The sequence below is a fragment of the Tinamus guttatus genome, unplaced genomic scaffold (genome assembly GCF_059628265.1).
Source record: "Tinamus guttatus ecotype Peru unplaced genomic scaffold, ASM5962826v1 Tinamus_guttatus_pri_ptg000218l, whole genome shotgun sequence".
Classification (NCBI taxonomy): Eukaryota; Metazoa; Chordata; class Aves; order Tinamiformes; family Tinamidae; genus Tinamus; species Tinamus guttatus.
Window position 1 is genome coordinate 4,431,519 of NW_028288752.1, and position 16,882 is coordinate 4,448,400.

General features: G+C 47.1%; 1 protein-coding gene across 1 annotated transcript in view; it reads right to left on the minus strand.

Moving 5' to 3' along the window:
- Positions 1–911: 911 nt before the first annotated feature.
- The window catches only part of GFRA4 (GDNF family receptor alpha 4), a 66,556-nt gene continuing 50,585 nt past the window's right edge, over positions 912–16,882 (minus strand). The window contains exons 3-8 of the mRNA XM_088524986.1: positions 15,221–15,301; positions 10,241–10,586; positions 7,901–8,010; positions 6,802–6,936; positions 4,707–4,864; positions 912–2,902 (exon numbers count right to left, since the gene is read on the minus strand). Of these exons, the coding sequence (XP_088381112.1) occupies positions 2,753–2,902; positions 4,707–4,864; positions 6,802–6,936; positions 7,901–8,010; positions 10,241–10,586; positions 15,221–15,301 (980 nt within the window). The 3' untranslated portion in view covers positions 912–2,752. The remainder of the gene's footprint in view (positions 2,903–4,706; positions 4,865–6,801; positions 6,937–7,900; positions 8,011–10,240; positions 10,587–15,220; positions 15,302–16,882) is intronic.

Here is a 16,882-nt window from a genome sequence, read left to right on the forward strand (position 1 = left end):
GCGTTGCTGCTTAGCACCCTCTACAGTTTCTCTGCTAAGACTTATTCATGTCTGGAGTCTATCACTCACAAGGATTTGAGGAGAGACTCAACTTGACTTTGATGGCATCAAGATATCGGTCTTGGACATGACCAAGGAGAACTGAGCTGGAAAATGGTCTGTGATATGTTTGAAAATGAATGAGGGCTGGTCTTGGCCTTCTCACGCAAAGCCTCTGAGATGTGATCCGTGGTGGCTGGCAGTCACATTCCACAGCCTCGGAGCACTCTTAGCTGCTGCTCTGCCATCCTCCTCGAAGGGAAGCCTCAAGAAGAGATAGCAATGGGACTTGAGGTCTCTTTGGCCCACGATGCTCACTGGCAGTTCTAGTGCCCTAAGAAATTGCTGAAGTGAAATATAAATCCTGGGGAGATGGTGACATCTCTGCTCACCGGAATTATTAAACTAGGTTAGAGAGACATCTGCCAGAAAATGTTAGCAGACCCTCGACCCCGCTGTGGGAAAGGGTAATGTACCCAGTAGCTTCTGGAGGTCTCCTCCATCCCCCTAGCCTACGACTAGGAAACCTCACATTTATTTTTCATGGCTATCAGTCACAGAGGAGAGCTGAAGTCAGTTTGCTGGTTCTCCTGGACAACAAGAAAAAAAAAATCTGTTGCTTCTGGCTTTGTTGATTGACAGAGAAAGGAACAGCAAAGTGGCATTTTAACATCACCAAGTTATAAGAGACACTAGGGTGAACTTGTGAGTGACTACAGGAGTGGGTACTCCTTAAAAGCAGCTCCTGCTTACATGCGAGTGCTACACCAAAACAGAGCCAGCCTGTGCAAGAAGATGCAAGAAGGCTGGTGGAGACCCAGGTTACTGGGGTCAGGTGCGTAGAATAGCAGGGCATGAGCACAGGATTTAAAGGAAAGCAACAGAAGAAGGCAATTCACAGCATGACCTCATGATGCTGAGGTAGTTCCTTGCCTTTGAAGGGCTGAGTCAGGTTTTAATCACTTTCTGCTATGATGTGACTTGGAGGACACAAGTTTTGCAGAGGAGCAACAAATAGCACTGTTGCTCAGTGCACAGATGTCTCACAGTCTTCCAGAAACCAAGGGGACACCAATGCCCTATGTAAAAGGAAAATGTTCATGTGAATTCACTGCATATCTCTGGCCCTTTGAAGGGAGGTCAGAGACTTCCTTCCCTGTAGAGCTTCTTCCCTGGCTGCATTTTACGATGCTGGGTAAACCTCTTGCAACTGAAAATTTAATGGGCATATGTCATTTCAAGGTGTTACCTGGTATCTCTGCAAGCATGACAGGGTTCTTGGGATGTTCCAGGATCCCTTGCATATCCCTCAAGTAGGACAACCCTGAAGCCCTCCGAACAGAACTTCAGGCAGAAATAGCCAGGAAATTCTCTAAGCACATCTCACATATCCACACATGTGCATTGGGAACCACAGATGGCTTTACATTGAATCAAACCCCCAGGAATTTCTCATAAAATCAGAATCAATTGCTTCTTCCAGTCTTTAGCAAGGGGAATGGTAATAATCCATCCCTATCTACAACATCTAGGGAGCTTTGGCCTTTGGATAAATTGGCCGGATTTTTACGTCCCCAAGGGGATGCGCAGCAAACTCTTTTCTAGCTTGTCTTTTAACTATGTAGCTGGTGAGATTCCCCTGACTCAATATCCTTTGTCTCTTTGCAAGATGCACAAGCAGCACATGAGAAGAGATTATGTTGCACTTGCAGCAAGTCCTGCCTGTGGACTTACACATTTCTCCTGCACTGAGCAAGGTTAGCTTGGAGTTGAACAGTATTAGCCTATTAGCCTCTGGCTGTTCAGATGTGACCCCTCCAAAAATTAAAACAAAAAACAAATAAAAAACAACACCAAACCCCCAAACCATATCCCAGACAAATTTCAGGACGAGTTAAAAGAGGTGTTAAGGTTGGGATGTGAGAAAGTTAGCCATAAACCAAACACAACACACGTGTTTCTTCCTGAACACCATCAATACATGACACATGTTTCTCTAAAAGGAGGGCTGAGGAGTAAGTCACAGCTTGGAGATGCACACTAGTTCCATGCTGACCACGTCTGCAATGTGTGGATGAACCCAGCAAACCAGTTCTGCACAGCACAGCCACTTGCTTCACTCCAGAGGTGCTTCAGGATCCTCTTTGATGAACAAAATCAGCTGCCTTCTCACCAGAGCATCTGGTTTCTTCAGTCTGAACTAGATGGGCTGCTCTTTGGGTCCTGGACAACCCTGGAGACCATCTGAACTACACGTGTCTTGACGTGTCCTGCCAAAAGACCCCCATCATGAGTCAGATCTTCAGGAAACATCCTGACAGTTCATCCATCAAAAGTCATTCCCCCCTTGTCCGGGGCAGGCAAACACATTTCCTTTGCAGGTCTCATTTCTGGGCCTGACTCCCACTTTGAGCTTTTTCAAGGGAATCGCCAGTGGCTCTGAACCCAACCGCAGAGAGCTGGAGAGACAACAACCAAGCTGTGGAGTGGAAAAGTGGCCAGGACCAAGAATGAGCTGGTTTCAATGATGCTGATTTCATAAAAATCAAATAAATTGGCAGGCGGATGAGGGGGAGGAAGGGATACCTACACGCTCACCTCTCCTTCCCATCCCACCCCTTCTCCCTCCCCCCAAGAAAAAGTAGCTTGTCTGGTTGTTTTTCAAAGGAACCGACACGAAGAGAGTCACAGCCTGGCGTCTGCCCACCCTGCTTCACATCAAAAACAGGCTCGGCACGGCGGCGAGAGCTGGGAAAAGCCACATCTGCAGCTGAGAGCCTGCCAGGCGGGAGGGAGCTGCTGGGCTGGAGCTTTCTGAGGACAGACGAGTGGAGCCCCTGAGGAGTCTCTCCTCCCCGGCCACCTGCAAGAGAGAAGAGGCAGTGCAGGGGTGAGCAGCACATTCCTTCCCTACCTCCATCCCACCGAGCAATGCAAGAATAGAGGCAATTATTTCTTATGTGCTAGGTCTGCAGTGTTCAACCATGCAACCTTCCTGTTTCTATCTGGGGGCATGAGGCAAAGAGAACCAGGGTGGTCAGTCTCAAAGCCCTAGTTCTAGTTTTCAGGCCAGGTCATCTCTGTTGAAGACAGTGATGAAGGTAGCTTGAGTGCCTTGACGTACTCTAGCAAGGGATGCATGAGGTACAAGAGCTGCTGCCACACTGGCCACTGCCCTGAAACTTTGTTCCTCCTTTGGGGATATGGGTTACATATCAGATGGACCTGATTCCTGATTCCCCTATTTTCCTTGAAATGTCACTAGGTCCCACAATCCCACAGCTCTTGCAGTTCAACAGAGCTGTGCAGAGTATGGCAACGTGGCAGGGCTGCTACTGACTGCAGTCGTTGGACAAAAGCTCATAGTCTGGGGTTTGGGCCTTGGGCCACCACTTGGGTTGGACTAAGATCATTCTCCTTGAAGCATCCATGTAGCCAAGGAACAGCCATACCCCAAAGCCATTCCACCAACTCAGTCTCTCGTGGACGTCTCTAGCCATATGGGTCTCCTCTTGCCCTAGGTGTTACCTCCTACTGCATGGGGAACACCCACTCAGCAAAGCAGCCATCACGTGTTGACCAAGTCCTTCACCCTAAGGGCAGTGGTACTGGGAGGTGGTCACTGCATGCTGGCTAGAGGATACAGTGCTGGAGAACACCGGCCAGAGGCCAGGCAGATGTCTCCTGGGTGCAAACAAGTTTTTGTCCTGAAAATGTGAATAGTGAGGGAAGCTGAGGTTGCCTTTCTGCTCCTTCTGGCCACCTGCAAGACCTGGTAACCTTTCTGCAAAAATAGAGCATAATGGAGTGAGTTGGGTGTTTTCCCAGCTAAAGAAACAGGGAAAGGACTTTAAAAACTTTCATGCAGAAGCTTCCTGAAAGTGTCAGCTAGCCCAGCACAAAGTCCACGCTCAGTCCTTGGAGTCTAGTTAACTGACAGGTTCTGTTACCTGTACATTCAGCAAATCAGGATCATTGTTAATTATTCACTAGTAAAATAATTCAATCTGAAGATTATTCTAGTGGGCAGCAAATCAAGGTCATTGCTTTTATTTAATAATAAAATATTTAATGCACATTACTGTCATCATCAGTAAATTAACATCACTGTTATTTATTTAATAATAACCTTAATTTAATATTACTTTAATACTAACAATATACGGATGACTAGAAACTTTCCATTGCAGTTTTCCAGGGCTTAGCCTGCTTCGGTCAGTTAAGCCTCATAATGTGACCTCTTGGATCCTCATGTGACAAGTGAGGAAACTGAAGGCTGGGGAGCTAAAATGAAGTCCTGTGGCCACCCTGCAAGAGGGCCAGGACCAGATCCCAGTTGTCCTGGCTCCCCTCACCATGGATGTTCCAGGTACTTCTAAGAAATACCACCTCTCTCCATAGCCCCCATGAAATGAAGAGATGGGTAAGAGCACATGGAAGAAGGGAGTCAAGGCAGAGAATAACATAGCCCTCTTGTTAGAGGTAGGGCAAGGTGACACCAAGGGATAAGGAAAAGGGTGACCCAGGTTATCTAGGCAATGGAGGAGGCTCGGCTATGTGCACACAGGGTGGAGGAGGGAAGGAGCTGAGGTGAGGAGGGCTGGAAGGTGCAGAAGAGGCATGTGCATGGTCAGGCATCTCCTAGGGCCTGGTCAGCCCTCTCCTACCTTGGTGGGCTGGAGCTGCTCAAAGATGTTCTCTCTGAGGGTTGCCACGGCTCTGTTGGCATTTCGCTCCTGCTTATACATCTGTGTGGTGGGAGGGATGGATGGGGCCATGGCTGCGTTCAGGTAGGTCCCATTGCCAAAGGCTTGGATGGCATTTTCTTTGTGTGATAGAAAAAGAGAGAGAGAGAGAGAAGTGCCATGAGGGCTGCATTTCTGAGATAAAATATCCCTTCTCCAGCCTCCTCCCAGGCTGGCATATACAGTGTGGGTCCCTCATGGATAGCAATGAACTCCTGGCCAGGGGGAATGGTGAGGGCCTCTACCAGAGGCTGGAGCTGCTGTTGGCCTCTTTCTCTTGGCTTCTTCCAAGTGTGGGAACTCCTCTTATGACACCTGCTTTGTTCTGTAAACACCATTTTCTGCACAGCAGGCAGAGGCCCAGCATCGCATATGCTGGGCTCCTGTAAGCCAAGGCAACCTGGCACCCACTAGTGATAGCAAAGTTAATATCTCTCCTATGAACCCGGCTGCCACAGGGGCTCGAGTCTCACTGTGGGTTATTTCAGCCCTTGGATGGAAAGTCCCACTTGATGGAAAGTCATCAAGTTGTAGCGACAACACCAACCATCCTCATATATGCCTAATTCAAAAGCCCAGGGGCAGGAAGCAGGTGTTCACATCTAAATTCCTTTCATTTCCATGGATCATCCAGTTACTGCCATCATCCTCCAACAATAGGACAGATGGTGTGTGGGATGCAGAAAAGTGGAAGGAAGGTCCTGCAGGGCCCTGAAGCCTTTCATCATGGGGCATCAGGGTGTGCAAAAAATGTCCCCAGCATGTCCTGAGGAAACACAATCTGTGGCACCATGAGGTGCAGGGAGGAGGGAGATAGCCCTAGAAGGGTGTTTGGTGGGCAAAGTCTCAGTATAAAAGAGACACTCCTCATACCCAAGTGTAGGGATCAGATCAGTGCACACTTGCCCTAAGACATGGTGTTATTTCAACATGGAAGAGTTTCACAGGACCGTCATTCATCTATACGCATCTTAAAAGGAGTTAAAGGGACCTGAAAGTCTCCCAAGACCTGGTCATCCGAGTTGACATATCTGCTTGTTCTCTCCAACCATTTCAAGTGCTCTTTTGCCTCCCTGCTCTTCCACTGTGAGGGGAAAACGGATTTAACCCAAAGAGGAGGAACCTCTCTTTTCTCCCAATCACTCTCGTCTCAGCCAGTATACTGTCCTGTGTCTGCATGTATCACAGCTCAGCTCCTGAAGAAAGGATGCTATGCAAGCTCCTCAACACATGGCATTCATGCAACAAGTGGTTACTGATCTAACTATAGGACCAATGTTGTTTTGTGGAAGGAATTGGCTTGGAAAAAAGAAGAAATATTTCCTGATGTGCACTGTGATTGTGCTACAAGATCACAGCAAAATGCCGAAGAGCCTCTTCGGAAACTTCCCCTTGTCACATCTATTAAAGTGTGACAGTCCAAAGGCCTCAGCACAGCTGCTGGATGGACCATATGCCATCTCCAGGACATTAATGAATTCAGACATCCACAACACTTGTCATCTTTTGGGGGGCAGAAGATGCATTTCTAGTTTGCCTCCAAAGTGCCTAGTCCTGGATGTCACTTTCCCTGGCTCTTTCAAGGGTTTGAATATCTGCTCTAGAGACAAGGCCAATAGAGCCTTCGCCAAGGCTTTTCTAGAGGCTGGGATGCTTTCTTAGGCTTCAGCAGGCTTTAGAGTAAAATTGTCAGTATCTTATCTTGGCTGATGCCCGGACTCAGATCTAAGAAACATGATATGTAATCACACTGACGCTGGCTGATGGTGCAAGGTGGAGGAAGTCCCAGTCTTCCTGTCCCCATTGCTTCCTCATTTGACTGCCTCATCCAAAAACATCTCTGACAATCTTCAGAGCTCCTTCATTGAAAGCATGGGAGCTGCATGTCTATGCAGTGTGGATGACCAGGGCAGTGGTTGTGCTGTGAATATCTTTGTACTCTCACTCCCCCTTCCAGGGAGCCCACCAGCTTGTGGGACACGCTGACAGAGCAGTGATGTGCAGGGCAAGTACTCACGGAGACAGATGTTGTCGGTGAAGAGATGCAGAAAGCTCTCACACTCTTCTTGCCGGTTGCCGCTGGCATTGCATGTGCACCAGGGAGCTATGCTCGAAGTCGAGTTGTCAATGTAATTGGGTGTGATGGGGCTACCTGCCAGGAGAATGAAGAAGTGTTACCAGAAGCTGGTATTTCTTCCTTCAGGGACCAACAGGGTCCAACAGTGACTTCCCACCTCAATTCTTTCTTGGGTTGCTCTGTTCATAACATCAACTAAGGCTCTCCGTGACAGCAGCACAAGACCCTTCAAGTGCGTGTGTCACAGGTCTGTTTTGTTCCCAAAGAGAAAAAGAGGGGAAGTTGCATCTCTTTTGTTCATTCTAACACTGACAAAGCCTGTAGTACATATACATGTGTATATATATTTATTTATTATCATTTGAAGCTCTTGGATAGCTCTTCAGAATTCAGGTTCTGTAATAGTATTCAAAAATAGGTATGTATGTTTGTAGAAATTTCCACGCTGTGATGGAAACTGAATATCCAGAATGGCCAGAGACAACTAAGGAAGAATTAAACTGGAGTGAAATTAAATCCAAAGAGTTATCCATCTAACCCTTATCTCCAGATGGCCCAAGTCCAAAGGCCATTGGCCCTTCTCTTTGGACTCTGGCTGTGCTTAGGCTAACAGCAGCCAGCTGGGTATCTGCAGCATCCAAAAACCCAGTCTGTCACCCTTTGAAGCCATCAAGATGGCAGGGGACAGCTGTTTCCAGTGGCAACACCAGTGGTGAGATCAGAGAACAACCAACAGAGCAGATTTCTGGGACAGCCCAGGTACCTGAGCCTCTGTCTGTACCTCACAGAGAAGCTAGGATGGTTCAGCAACCTGTGTTGCATGGCTTAATTCACTAAGCTGCAGCTATCCTGAAATTACCCCTTGCTTGTGGCTTCAGTGCCTTCTTTAATCACTGCATAATGACCAGCATCTGTCTGAGATCTCAATCTCAGCTGTGCACCTTACTGTCCTCCTAGACCGCAGCTGGCCAGAGTAAGACCAAGGCATGCTTCCCATCTAGGGGCCCGGGAGGAAGACCTGCAGAAGACGGTCTCTTACCTATGATCCCCGTGTATGCCAGCAGACAGGCAGCGTAGCTGTCCCTCCTGCAACCAGTTGCAGCCTGCAGGGATGGCTGGCAATTAAACTGGAACTCTGCGTAACGTGACCTGACGGAGGGAGAGCATAGAAAGGGACATAAAAGCACAGAGCCGCAAGTGGTGGCTGCTACATTCGCACAGAAGGGGTCATGTTCATAAAGTCCTCTACTCTGCAGAAGAATTGCTAAGCCAGTTTGAACAGATACCACATTTTACATCCTACTGCCCTGAAAACAAACACAGAAGTGCAATTTATCATCCCAAGAGGAGACATTGAGAGTTGCTATAGATAGTGTTTTATAGACTTTCTCTTGGCCAACAAGAAAAGTCCAGTTTTAGCAGACATGTTTCTTCGTTTTTTGGTGTGCAAAGCTGGTTTTCAAGGGAAGAGATGTTGCAGACAGTGAAGGATTTATTCTCTGTTGCCGTTATCTGACTGTTGAGGCATAACTTCCCCTAGAGACTAAAGCCCTTATTTTAGGGCTGAAAAAGAGCATCAGTCCAGATTGCTGAAAAGAACATCAATCCAGACCAGGTCCTCCCTCTTGAAAGATTATGCTCTCAACCTAGCTGAGGTCATCTTTAGATTAAGGGAAATGTCTCAAGGCCCCAAACCAAAATGCAGTAGCCATCCTCATGTAAAGAGAGAAGGCAGCTGAGCTGCTTAGGAAGCTCAAGTGAGCCTTAGCACTGCTGACCCCTAAAATGAGGACCCTTCAGATGACTTCCACCCATGTGTCTCAAAAAGCATTTGCTCTGCATGGACAGCCCTGAGAAGCTGGGCACACTGCTCCTCGCAAACAGACTCTGTCTTCCAGACCACTTGGGAGTCTTTCTCGCCACCATTAGCACTTCAACCAGAACTTTCCAGCCCACTTCCCTTCCCCTTGCAGCCTTCTCTTTTATTTTGCTGTTTCACTCCCAATTATGCCCATTACCAACCCCCTCACCCCTCCTCTGTGCCATTGCCAGGCAAATTCTTCTTGCCCGCCCCCCCTTTCTTTTTTTTTGATGCATTATTTTGGAGAGTGGGCTGTTAATAACGAGGTTTACACCATTCATGTTAGTAGAGGCCACAAGCCAAAGCTGGGGAACTCAAGGGGTTACAGCTCTGAAGAAGCTGAGTGAAGACTTAACAGCACAGGCAGGGTTAGCACTGTAGTATTTTACTCTGTTTCTTCAAAGTGCCGCAATTTGTTCCTGGCTGTCCTTTCAGTTTCTGCACTGCTGGCTTTGACCGGGTCACACGTCAACCCCTTGCTCCAGCCCTGTCTCTGGAGGATGTTTTATATTACGCATTCAAGGAACCAGATAATTAACAGCTGTGCTGCTTGTGGGAACAGCTTCCAGCCTCCCAGGAAGCAGCGCTCTCCCCTTGGAATGTCTTCTTTCCCACCTGGCTTTCTGGTCTTGTTAGGGAGAGGGCAGTACGGATCCATTTCCCCTTGCATAGCTGGAGGAAAGCTCTGAGCAGGACCTGGTGTGTCTCTGGGAAGGGATTTCTATTTTTCTGAGTCAGTTTCAGGTGAACACCTCACTATTCTTCATCAGTAGCATTTCTGGGGTGCTTTCCAGAAGAAACAAGAGGGCATTAGTACCAGTCCACCCTTCCAAGAGGATGTGCTCAATGTTGCTGCCCTTATTGTCCCTTACGAAAAGAAGTGATCTTTTTTTTTTCAATGATGTACTTTAAAGATGATATCCTGGCTAGGGGGTGACTGCTGGAAGTACAGCTCAGAAGTTTGCATGTCCAAAATAATTAAAGATTGGATAATCCAACTTTGTACGTGAGCACTGGCTGCGGATCACATGCAGAGTACTGGTGCTGATGCAGAGGAGGTGGAATCACTTCTCTTTCTTTTCATGCTTAGGATCCAACTGTCTGTTGTTGATTCTAGTTAAAATGTCATAAAGTCAAAGGCATCCCTGAGAACTAATGTTAGCTGGTGATCCCATGTAACCACATAAGATCCAGAAAGAACCTTGCCAGGAATTTATACAGAAGAAGGCTATTTTATGCGTATGATTTTTTTTCTAGTCAAACAAAAAACATGACTCTTTAGGTATCCACAAGGGTTTGAGATTTAGGACAGCTTGGGTGCTCCTGCAGGCTGCCCTGAGCTCTGGAAGGTGGATGGAAGGAGATGGATCAGTGAAAGTGTTTACAAGCATTTCACACACCAACCCTGCTTGGCTTGCACCTTCTCTTTTCATAGTGAGTGTTTCTTGAGGACCCAACCCCAAACCCATTGAAAAAGACCTTCTTAGGCTCCAGCACAACACATAGCATCAACGTTACCTGCAGACGTAGTTTTCCCGGCAGGCGTCCAGAGGCGCCAGGCAGTTGGGTTTCTCCTTAGACTCGTAGGAGCAGGCGGGAACGATGGTCTGCCGTCGGCGCTCGGCGCAGGCCGTGTCGTCGCAGGGGCAGAAGAGCAACTCATGGGTGTACTCGGGCGGCACACGGTCAAAGAACTTGCGCAGCGCCTTGTGGCACTTGGAGCGGTTGCAGGTGTCAGCCCGGGCCAGGCGTCGGATGCAGAAGGAGACATACTCTGTCCGCAGCCGCTGGCACATCTCGTCCACGTTGCAAGCTTTGGCAGCATCCAGGCACCGGTTCACCTGGGTCACCTCGTTCTCGGAGCCTGCAGTATGGGCAGGAGACACCAATGGGGTTTGGTGCTCACCTTGCTTCTGATAGCAGTACCCACAACAGGACATTCATGATCACCTTGGTGATACCACCATCCTCTTGGAGATGCTGGGGCAGGACAAAGGTCACATTGGCTCCCCATGTCCCATTAGAGCCAAATGTGCTTTATCTATTTACCTTTCCCAACTGGTGAGTTGGGAAAATCTCACAGCTTAAAGCCTGCTCCACCAAGCTCCTCTGCATATTGGTATAAAATATATAATAAAATGAGGCTTTGCTCTGCCCTAGACATCACATAGCACTTTATCTTCATGATTTAACTACCTCAGGGTCTGGGAAAGACTGCAAAAATGTTGTCTGCTTATGCCAGGGCTGGGTCCAGCAGCACAATTGGATTTTTTTTAAACAACTCTCTTTCTTTTTCCAGAGAAGAAATATGTCACCCAAGACCAAACAGTGAGTCAGTGGCAAAGACAGCAAATGCCCCTCTGACACATCAGTTGTCTACCCTAACCTTTATACTGCAATTTCTCTCACGTGACTCTTGCTCCCTTGTGTAGTGAGTTTCCTCAGGCCTCTCCGGAGGCCTTGGGCATTTTTTTTCTGCATTTACCCACATTTTGGAGAGTGCAGAGCCAGTGGGCCTCTCTCCACACCTTTCACAAGGTCATCCCTTCCTTGGCCTCGGTGCAATCTCTCTGCATTCCCACCGTCTTAAGCAAGAGGAGGATGACAAGTCCGAGCACAAGATGAGCAATCTGGGAGAGCAGAAGGAGTGATGGGGGTAGGCAGAGAAAGAAGATGAAAACCTGCAGTAAGGAGGAACTACTAGAAAAAAGAAAGCAAAAAAAAAAGGAAAAAAAAAACCCTCTGGTAGCTGGTGAGAAGCACTCCATCTTTAGTAGGTAAAGAGAGGTCCAGGAACTCAGCAACATTTTCTGCAAATTTGGGGAATAGGTGGGAGGGAAAGTCTACCTGTACAACGCTGATTTCAGGGCTACTTTGAAGATGGACAGAGCTCTTTTGCACAGTGGGAAATGTTGCAGAAGCCCTGGCAGGAGTTGGGCAGGACGTCAGGCTCTTTCTCATAGAAGAGATAAGATGAAGGTCCTGGAGCACTAGAAGAAAAATGCATTCGACGGCATTTTTTCATCTCTGAATTAAGCCCATGGCTTGAAGCAAGCTAGAAGGACTTTCTATCCCGCAGAGAAGAATTTCTCATGGAGGCAAAAAATCCCCTGAATGACAGATTTGAGTTGCAGAGTCAAGTCCTATCTTTAGCCAGGAGTTAAAGCCAGCCAATCATCACTGACAAGTGTTAAAACACTGTCAGCCTTTCTGAGCACTTCAAAACTGGCTGCATTCCTTCATTTTCACTGATGATATCGGTTGCTCCTTCTGCTAGCTATTTTTTCCCCCTTTCTCTTGTCCTCACTGTTTACTACACATGGGAAGTTGAATCCCAAGTTATGAAGCTGTTTTATGATGGGTGAAATTCTTGCTCTGTGCCTTCCTACAACACAGATATTTCCCTTTAAAAATGCCCAGAGATGAATTTTGTTAGAGCATCAGTTTACACTGGGGAGCTGTCAGTGAATGTGTAGGAAACAGTTGCTGGGAACAATTTCATTACCCATTCAGCTAATGAATCAGAGTGAACACACTAGCTTTTCTCCTCTTCCCCCGCAACAACGAAGGATGTACTTTTTAAATCACTACTACAATTAAAGTGGAGAGACATAATTCCATTTGTACATTTTTAATGGGGACCATAAATTATTTATGCAACAACAGGTTTAAAATATCTGTAGCTCTGATTTGGCATGGGGTCATGTGAATGCCTTATGTTTCACTGCATTACTACGATTTTCTTTCTTTTTTTTTTTTTTTTTAAGATTTGAAAGAGGATGCTATAGTGACCCTGATCCTGTAATTCTGGGCACTGGAGAGATGCAAGGCAATAGGTTGTAACATGTTGTTGTAGAAGGCATTGATGAGTATAAATAGAAACCACAACAAGATAAAATCAAAAGTCCAATGTTCCTAGATGGATGCTGAATCCTTTGGGATATATCTCTGCTGCTCCAGGCCTGTTTGCTTTGCTGCCCAGCCAGTTTTGGTCTGTGTTAAAAAACCTGGCAAGGAGTTAGTCATGCATAAATGCCTCTATCCCTGGAGTTCTCCTCACTCTAAAGAGCCCTGCAGAACTTCCAGCAGAAGGGGAAAACTCTGGTAGAGAAGGCCACGACCCAGCAAGCAGCTCTGTGCCTGCTCCACTTTCCATGCTCAAACCATTCAAGTGGAGACAAAAACAAGAGATGAGGTCAGGGAGAACTTCTCCCCCTGTTTCCCCCACCCGCCGTGACCATGTCAGGTTGTCAAAGGCTGATGGGTTAATTTTCTCCTGGACATTTTCGCCTAGCGAGTGCCTTGCCATTGCAGCGACTGAAGACATCTGCCAGCTGTGGGGACAGATTGCTCTTTCCTCGCTTGGGTGCATGCCAGCCCCAGTCCCCAACCCAGAGACAGGTGATAGCTCAGGAAGAGCTGCAACAGGACTGATGTTTGGGCACATCCACCCGTGCAAAGGTTGGCTGTTACCTGGCATGGTCTCATCTGCCACTGCTCATCTCCCTTTGTTAGAATCATTGAATCATAAAATCATTATGATTGGAAAAGACTATAAAGACCCTACTGCCCTGAGGGACCAAGGAGGCCCTGGCTGCTTTCTCTCCACTGCCATCACTAACAGTCCCCTCTCCTTATCCCATCTGAGGATGTCTGAAGGTCAGCAACCACACCACGCATGGGGAGAGCTTATCAGAGGCATGTTCGGCATACATTGCCTGCTCCCGGGCAGGTAATTCAGTGACAGAAAAGAACTCTGGTAAAACAACTTCCCCATAGCTGTGGTGCATAAGCAGAGCTGAACTTTGGCTGTGTTGGCAGCTGTGATGCTAGTGATTGATGGTGTAATAGCTACCACGCTGCCCTTTGAGCTGCTGAGCCCAGAGTTCATGCCCACGAGGGTGTTGAGAGATGTCAGGCAGCTCCGCTTGCTTTATTAAGGGGATTATGTGATGCTGAGCAGAACACAGATCTGAGTTCCCTCAGAGCTTGGGGCTAAATGCTGTGATTGGGATATGGGCAGTAGGCTGGGTTATTGACCGTTTTGACTACAGAGTTTGGCCCTGGGACTGATGTCCAAGTGCCTTGTAATACCTGACCATAACCTATTATTTAGCGCATTTCTGCATCACGCAGGTGATTCACCTGCGATGGAGAATCTACCTCATTTGAGGAGGACATCCCAACACATCAAGATGTTAAGGACAATGCCAAAGCAAGCAATAGGGGAATGGAAATGCTTACCTAAGAGACCCTAAACTCAAAACAGGGCATGAGATGAAATATCTTGCCTCCCACTCGCACTCTAGAAGCCTTTGAAAATTCAGAGAAAGAAGCCAGTGACCCCAGGCAGACAGAAGGAAACATCAGACATGTTACTTCTTACAGTGAATTCATCTCCTTGGTGCCTCTTTTACTTGGGGAAGTCCATATGAGTGGAGGCAAGCTGAGAGGCTGAGGCACACAGTCCAGGAACTATGTCAGGTGGGAAGATATGGCTGTTGCATTTCTCCTACAACAGGAAAGCTGTCCTCCAGCTTTCAGGAGACCTGAGGCAAATTGCGTGTGAAGGCTGACTGATGCATCTCCCATCCCAAAAATAGTCTGCACACACTGATTGACTTGTCTGTCCCCTCTTCTCTTTCCCAGATCTTTCCAGAATCCCCTTTGATTGACAAGGTGTGGGAAAAAAGACCAGAAGATGAGAACCTGTGGGCCAGTCTTCAGTCAATTTGTGATCTAATGACACAGAAGATGAAACTGCATTCAGCTGTCTAAGGACCCAAGGAGAGGTGTTCTTTATGGACAATTACACAACCAGGTCTTCCATTCCTGACGGTCACCAGGGACTTCTTGGTACCAATCACATCCAGCCCTTACACAAATTTTTGATTTGTTAAGTGAAGGAGCTTCTACTTACCCTCTTTCTCCCAATTAAATGGCTCTTCATTTTCCTTCCTTCTGTCTAGCTTCCCTGCTCAGCTTGCTTACTTCCTTTCTTCCCTCTCCTTCTCCCTCCTTTTCCTCTTTCTTTCTTTCTCTCTCTCTCTTTCCTTCTTTCCCTCTTTCTCTCCTCCCTTGTTTTTCTTTCTCCTCCTCATAAAAAGTTGGAGGAGTTTGCTTTCCATTTTTCTTTTCAGGTGAGCTCCTAAAAAGTATGGTCATCTGACAGGAAAATTCCTTCTACCTCAGCTCCCTTGACTTTAGGCTCACAGGTTCATGTCTCTTCCCTTAGTCCCAGCCCACTCATAGTACAGGAATGAAATGGCCAAAGGACAAAAATCACAAGTGTTTCTTCTGAGACTATGTTCTACCAACAGCTTAGCCCAGGAATCATAGACAGCTCTTTGGAAACGTAAATGTAAGGCCTGAACCATGCAGTGCTTTTTATGGAGCAAAAAGAGACCACAAAGGATTCTCTTGTCTGTAGATCTTGATCCCACAGCCAATACTTCACTTAAAACAAGCCTGTAAAAGAGCATCTTCCCACCCACCTACCTGCAGTGATGGATGCCAGCCGGACATAATCAAAGCCCCTGACAAATGGCTCATAAGGAGAACTCTCCAACACGTTCATACCTGGTAAGAAAAAAGGACAAGTTGTTGAGAAGGCAACCAAGACCCTAGGAGATGCCCAAGTTCAGCACAGCCAGTGGATGTTTGCTTGGTGGGGTGAAGAGGATGTTGCTCCAGTCTAAAGGCCATAGGTGAGTGGATACTCATAGTCACAGGAATTGAGTGTGGCTGTAGATAAGGGAAGAGGATCCAAATAGCTTTTAAAGACATACCACAGCCTTGGAGAAGGGCAATCCCTCAGAGATCTGCTCAGCTGTGACCCTGGATAACTCAAGTCCTTGGCCAATCTATGAGGTTTGCCTCTTAGGACCCCACCTCGAGACTATGACGCAAGTTCTTGCTCATGGACAGACTTAAAGCCATCAACTCCCTGCATGCATGTTGTTGTATCACCCCATATATCCCCATTTCTAACTCAATTTCTATCACCTCTTGCTGATTTCTAGATGGCTTTTCTGGGTCAGTTGTCCCTACATATTTCTGGTAAAGAGGCAAGGCTGTGCATGGGGTTGTGCGTGAGTACACAAGTAGTCATGTTTATTAACACCTCACTCCTTTTCCTTGCCAACAGCCCTTTCTTACTTGACATGGAGCTAATGACCCACAACTCCTACCAAAACTTCCCCGTCTTAATTCTTAAGTTACTGGGGAGCTAATTTTATTCAATCGGTGCTTCCCTTTCATCCGCTCAATGGTCTGTAATGCCCTGTCATCCTGATGGATACCGCGGAATATTGTTGAAGCAAAGAGCTTAGTATCATTTCTTTTTATTAGACACTTAGAAGGATACGGACAGAGGTAGCAGATGTACTGGCTGGGATAAAAGGACTATCAAACCTCATGCTCCGGGCATATGCTGATTACCAGCTGCGGTCAGGAAGAAATGTCTCCCAGGGTACACAGCCCAGTGCAATTACCACAGGTGCATTACAAGGCAGCTTTACACCTTCCTTGAAATATCTCACGTCGTTACTGACTGGAGAGGGGCCCATTTGTATGTTCCGGCATAGCAGTTTTATGTCCTGATGATATAGCACCTTATCAGAGAATTGTTATCGGGTTGTCATCGTGTTATTGTGTCTCCAAATGGGAAGGTGGCTAAACACAGGCGTGCTCCAGAGAAGCAGAGTAAATAGTATGCTTTGTAAATTCCCTGAGCACGCACTTCCACAATTGATTTTATAAGAGGCCTTCTAGGAAGCTTTTTGCAGCCTCCTGGGTAAGCAGGACTGAAAGACTAAGCCCTACAATGGAGCACGTGGCTTGGTTGCCTTTCTCAGTCAATTAAACATGTATAAGGACTTCAGGACATGTGACTATTATGAAATATATTTCCCCTGGGAAATTAAACCAGGGAAATTAAAGGTCTGGGAGTGTGAATCAGCATCGCAAATGAACCTGGCACTTTCAAAAACACATCGGGTCAGGGCACCACAACAAGCAGAGAAGTGGAGGAGAGTCTTGTTGGTCTTCAGAAACAACCCTCTCACGGTCTCCCATTCCTCCCATGCCCCGCACCATTCACACCTGGGTCTCAGACCCCTGGGATACTGTTAGAGTTTCTCTACTCAAAAAAAGAAAGAA